Source organism: Solanum tuberosum, unplaced genomic scaffold (assembly GCF_000226075.1).
Source record: "Solanum tuberosum cultivar DM 1-3 516 R44 unplaced genomic scaffold, SolTub_3.0 scf00147, whole genome shotgun sequence".
Classification (NCBI taxonomy): domain Eukaryota; kingdom Viridiplantae; phylum Streptophyta; class Magnoliopsida; order Solanales; family Solanaceae; genus Solanum; species Solanum tuberosum.
This window is the reverse complement of record NW_006239070.1, coordinates 873,487-879,443: the sequence shown is the minus strand read 5'-3', so window position 1 is coordinate 879,443 and position 5,957 is coordinate 873,487. Positions and strand designations below refer to the sequence as shown.

Here is a 5,957-nt window from a genome sequence, read left to right as displayed (position 1 = left end):
TCCTCAAAGTTAGGTATCAAAATTTCATGTTTGGTACAAAATATAGATACCTTAGCAATAAGAGAATTCCATTCATCATCCCTTAAAACTTGCAACCTTTTCTTTGCTACTTCAACAAGTAGCATGACATTTGCAACATCTTGTTCCTTTCTTTGTAAGCATTTATTGAGCTCATTGATTGCTAATACATCTCTTATCAAATGCAACATGAACGCAACCTCAAATGTTTGACAAGATTCAAGATGTCCCATTGCCTTGGCTCTTTCATCCATACTTCGTGCATCAAGAGCAAGTGATTCAAGAACTTCAACAATGAAGCCAAACATAAGAATAAAATTGTTAAAGGATTTATAATGAGATCCCCAACGAGTATCATAAGCTCTTGAAAGACCAAGTTGTTGATTCAAGCCTCTACCGGTTGTCAATTCACCCATATCTAATGCATCTTGAATTATTGCTTTTTGAGAATCTCGTAAATCATCCATACGCTTAAAAGAAGATCCCAATACATTAAAAATATTTGAGATCAATACTACAAGTTTTCCCACTTCAACACACTTTTTAGAGACCCCAACAAGAGTTAGTTGAAGTTGATGAGCAAATCGCTATATCATAAATCCCATTCTATCAACATATCGTAATACAATAGCCATTTGCTCCTTGCGTGAAATAGTAAAAGATTCATCAACTAGTAAGGCAAAGTAGTCACCATTTAGTTCCTCGAGAACAGCTTTAACTGTTTCTATCTTGCATACAGTCACAATATCTTTTTGAATTATTGGAGAAGTCATTTGATCATTTTGAGGGGCATGTTCAAGTACATAATCACGAATTTTATCACATCTTTTTGCATACCATGAGAGAATCTGAAGAAAATTACCCCTACTAAGTGATGATTTAGATTCATCATGACCACGAAATGCGAGTCCTTGAGTTATGAGAAGTCTTACTACATCAACCGAAACACTTGAGCAAATATAATATCCATGTTTAATTTGATTAGATTGTCTCTCAAATGCAGATTGAATCGACTGTTGTTGCCGTAGTAAATCCTGACATTTCTTTTTTGATCGATTATGTGGGCTATTCTGCAGACCAATATGCTTGTCAAGACCACTCTTTTTATTCCAATTCTTAAATCCTGTACAAGAAAATACTTCACCTCTACCTTGATTAATATTATGATCTTTAAATAGATAGCAATACAAACAATAGGCTGCATCTTTACTAACACTGTACTCCAACCAATCATGATATACATCATCAAACCATTCATGATTAAAACGACGTATTGCTCCAGAAATATTTGTTTGAGGGTACTCATGCACCTCCAAGCGAGGTTGACAAGGACCATTCACAAGGTATGCCCTTCTAATAACATCACGATGATTTGGATGATAATTCAATATTGGAGTTCTTTCACCGGGATCAAACTTTAAAGTACTCAAATCAAATTCTTGAGAAGAATGTGATGGTACTTCAGAATGATTGACATTTTCTTGTTGGTTAGATTGACTATGACTATGAGAGGCTAAACTTGATTTCGATATTGGGGTAAAATACTTCTTCATTGAATATTAAGACTGGATTGTAAAGTAAAAGTTTAGTTAGAATTTAAGAGAAATAAACACACATTCAAAAGTCAGAAATACTAAAAAAAAAAGCATACACACAATAAGGACCAAAACCAAAAAGCTTAAGCAATGGCTCATTCACACTTGGGTATGGTAACTGATGGGAGATACATTTATGTTGTTACTGGACAGTACGGTCCCCAGTGCCGGGGTCCTACTGCCCGCAATTTTGTTCTTGACACCAAAACCAAGCAATGGCAGGACTTGTAAAACTTCAATGATATCTATAATTCAGCCAACTAAAAGAAAGCATATCAAGAAATAACAAAATAAGGTATATAGAAATCTAGTAAGAAAAAAGGGAACCAAAAACATACCGAATTAGTTATTAATGGAGATGTAAGAAAAGATTGCGGATATAAACTTCAAGATTTCAATAATGACCAATCCAACAAAAGTAGCAAGTAGCAGTGACAAGGAGTAGCCAGCAGTGACAAGCAGCAGCCAGAGCAAGGAAGAAGAACGATGAAAAAAATAAAACGTGAAAAAATCCTAAAAGAAGAAAAGGGTTTTTTAATATTTGACTTTGTAATTAGGGATTATCAGGGTTTTAATAAAGAAGAAAGGGGCTTTTTAATATTTGACTTTATAATTAGGAATTAAAGTAATAAATCTTAAATTTCCGCCTAAAATATAAGCTGATAAAAAATTGCCTCTGTTCGGATTCGAACACGCGACCTCACGTGCTGGAGCGCGAATTCTTGAACCCCCAATGCCACTGAGCTACGCCTTTGGTGTATGTTCAGGGGGTTCAATATTATATATATACACATAAATAAATAAAAAATTTAATCGTATATATATAGTGTAATTTTTCAACGATGGGGGTTCATCTGAACCCCCATGGTTCAACGTAAATCCGCCCTTGCCGACACATTATCCTTTGACTTTACATAGTCAATTGTGATAAGTCCACTAGAGAGTAGTTGTTTTCTAATGGTATTTTGTCTATGTTCTATATGACAAAACTTTTCATTATACATCATGCTTCATGCCCTACCTATTGCGTCTTGACTTTCAAAGTGTATGTATACTGATGGAATCTAGAGCCTAAAGGGCAAAAAAAATTGACAAAAATTCCAAAAGGGCACATCAATTTTTTTTCTAACCAAAAGGGCAAAATCGCTACTGACGTAGCGATTTTGTTTGACGCTGTTAACAGATCAAAATCGCTGTCCTATTAACAATTTAGTCCAATTATTTTTTTTTCTTCAGAAAATTGCTACCCGTGCAGCGTTTTTGCGATTTGTTTTTAAAAAAAAATTAAAATCGCTGATGTGGCAGCATTTATAATCGCTGCCTTGACAGTGATTTTGGTGGAAATTTTTTTCGTTTGATTTTTAAAAAAAATTTGTTTTTCTGTCAACCAGTCGAAAGAAAAAAAAATTCCATAAAATTTAAAAATTGCCACAAAAAATATATTTATACCAAGTAATTTTATTTTTTTGCCACAACATACAAGATTTGTAGCTATCTACATCAATGTTGCCACAATTAAAGGTATTGCACAGTAGCAAAATATTTAATTTGTTTGCCATGTAAATTTAAATTTTGTAGCTATTTCTATAGCTTAGTCTCGTAGCAATAGTATTCGTGTTTAGTTACGAATGATAAGATTCATGGCTATGACATAAAGTATTTGCCACAAACATTTTCTTATTGTAGCTAAAAATTCATATCACTAGCCATGAAATATATTGAATTATAGCTAAATATTCACTTGCTACGGAAAGTGAAAATTTATAGACATTTAACAATTGTATACGCATTCAATAATTTTATTACTATTTAAGAATTTTCGCAAGCTTTGTTAGTCAGAAGAGTTGCATAATGAAGATACAAATCCATTTCAAAATATTTCGCAAGTTATATATAATTGTATATTACAATTTTGAAAATAGTTACAATATACAATTCTTTTAAGAGACAATCTTGTTTGAATCCAAAGCAGCAGTCTTTCTTCATCACTTCTTCCACGATCTTCAATTGTACCTTAATTTGATCAACATCATCTTGATTTGTCATTTATATGTTTTAATTTCACTAACATACTTGTAAATAATAATAATAATAATAAAAGATTTTAGCATCAAGAATAAGGACCGACTTATTATATATATGAGTATGTGTACATATAGGATCTATATTCAAGGAGAAACAAATATGTCTAGATAATTCTTTTACTAAAAGTTTTAATAGATAAAATCAAGGGGAAATGCAAAGTAACAATAAAAGTAAGCAAACCTACAAACTTTTTAAACTTCTTAAAAGGATCATCATTCCCATATAATCACAACACTTCTTTGTTGCAGTCGGCAAGCTATGGTTGCTTCAAACTCTATTAATCAAACTTTGAAATCTGGAAATTCATTCATTAAATTTAATTTATTAAAAATTCTAAAATAAGTGTAAATTCATAAATTTAAATGAAATAGGCTTAATACAAATTCAAGAATCCATGAAGATATGAACATACCTTGAATATAAAACCTAAAAAAAAAGATCAAAAAAGTAATTAGTAAAATATTACATAAAAATTTTAAGTTGAGCAAGAAAAAAGTAATTAGCAAAATTACAGAAATTTTTTAAGTTGAGCAAGAAAGTAAGGTAAAGAACAGTGAGGGGGAGGGGAGGCGATAGGGGGAAAGGGATCTGTTGTTACGAAGAGGAGGGGTAGGTTAATTAATAGTTATAATTGGGCTTTAAAAAATTTGGGGGGGAATTTTGACTTTTACATTTTTTCATTTTGGAGGGAGATTTTGGGTTTGGATCTAAATATAGAAGGGTTTTAAATTCTTATAATTTATTTTTCTTTCAAATCTTAGTATGACATAATATTAAAAAAATTATTCAAAACTAATATGAAAAATAATGTTAGTGATAGAAATTCCGTCTCAAAATCTTTTGCATGTGTTACCACAAATATTAGCTACAAATTTCATTTAAATCAAATATACATTATTGTTTTTATATACATTTTAAATTTAATGATGCAATTATTAACTCATCATTATTTTATGGTTGTGTAGCTATAAAATGTTTTTGTTATTAAAATTATGAAAAATAGTGTTCTTGAACTATGAAAAATTGAATAAAAATGTCCTTGTTGTTAATAGTTTGATCCAAAAATGTCTCTATTATTACTTAATTGGTCAATAACGTTCTTTTTCAAATAAATATATTACTTTTTAACACATTCTTTTCCTAATAAGTTATTAGCAAGTATTATCCTAATCCAATTCTAAAAGATAATGAAATACAAATATTCTCCATTTTATTAAATTTTTTTTTATCATTACAGAAATAAAATTAATGATGAGGTTACTATGATCTTATATATATGACCTATATAATTATTTAAAAAGATACATGTATTTGAAATATTTTAATTGATAAAATGAGATTAAAAAGGAGAAAAAAATATTTTCTACTTATTTATTATTTAAATGATTTTAAAAAATAGGATTCTTTAAAAGTAATATATTTATTAGGAATAAAAAGTGGGTAAAAAGAAAAGAAACAATATGTTTTTTATTTGACCCATTAAGTAAAAACAAAGACACTTTTGGATCAAATTATTAGCGGTAGGGACATTTTTGGGCCATATCATTGATGTCAGGAGCATTTTTAGACTAAAAGATCAATTATGGATATTTTTATTCAATTTTACATCATCTAGAAATATCTTTGACCCTTTTTCATTAAAATTATTATTATAATTTATCGAAAATAAATACACAATAACGAGTGCAATATTTTCTCTCTATATATATGAGCACTTATCAAAAATCATTTATATATATATATATACTAGTTATTAGGTTCCCGCGCCAGCGCGGGCCCAATGTATATTACTTCCTCCGTCTCATTTTATGTGAGGTAGTTTGATTCGGTACGGAGTTTAAAAAAGAAATGAAGACTTTTAAAATTTGTGGTCCAAAATGAATGATATAAATTTGTATGACTGTAAATTATTTCATTAAGGGTAAAATAAATATTTTATAATCAAATTGTTACTTAATATAGAAATGTGACATTCTTTTGGGACTGACTAAAAAGGAAAGTAAATAACATAAATTGGGAGTAGTTCTTTGTTTCAATTTATGTGACACCGATGAAATTTGGAGAGTTATATAATTTTTTGTATGTGATTTTGTTAAATATATTTTGAAGTTGTTAATTTATTGTGATTTATAGCACTTCTTATATCATTTTCAAATAATATATATTACTCTTTCTGTTCCATTTTATGTGATGTAGGTACTTTTACGAAACTCAACTAAATTTCTTATATGATTCTTAAATATTTTTAGTTGTTATTTT

The 5,957-nt window shown here is 29.5% G+C and overlaps 1 protein-coding gene across 1 annotated transcript; it reads right to left on the bottom strand.

The window, feature by feature from the left end:
* Nucleotides 1-605: 605 nt before the first annotated feature.
* LOC102604635 (zinc finger MYM-type protein 1-like) lies at nt 606-1,571 on the bottom strand. Its single transcript, XM_015310823.1, has one exon. The coding sequence runs from the start codon at nt 1,569-1,571 to the stop codon at nt 606-608; it is 966 nt and encodes a 321-aa protein (XP_015166309.1).
* Nucleotides 1,572-5,957: the final 4,386 nt, after the last annotated feature.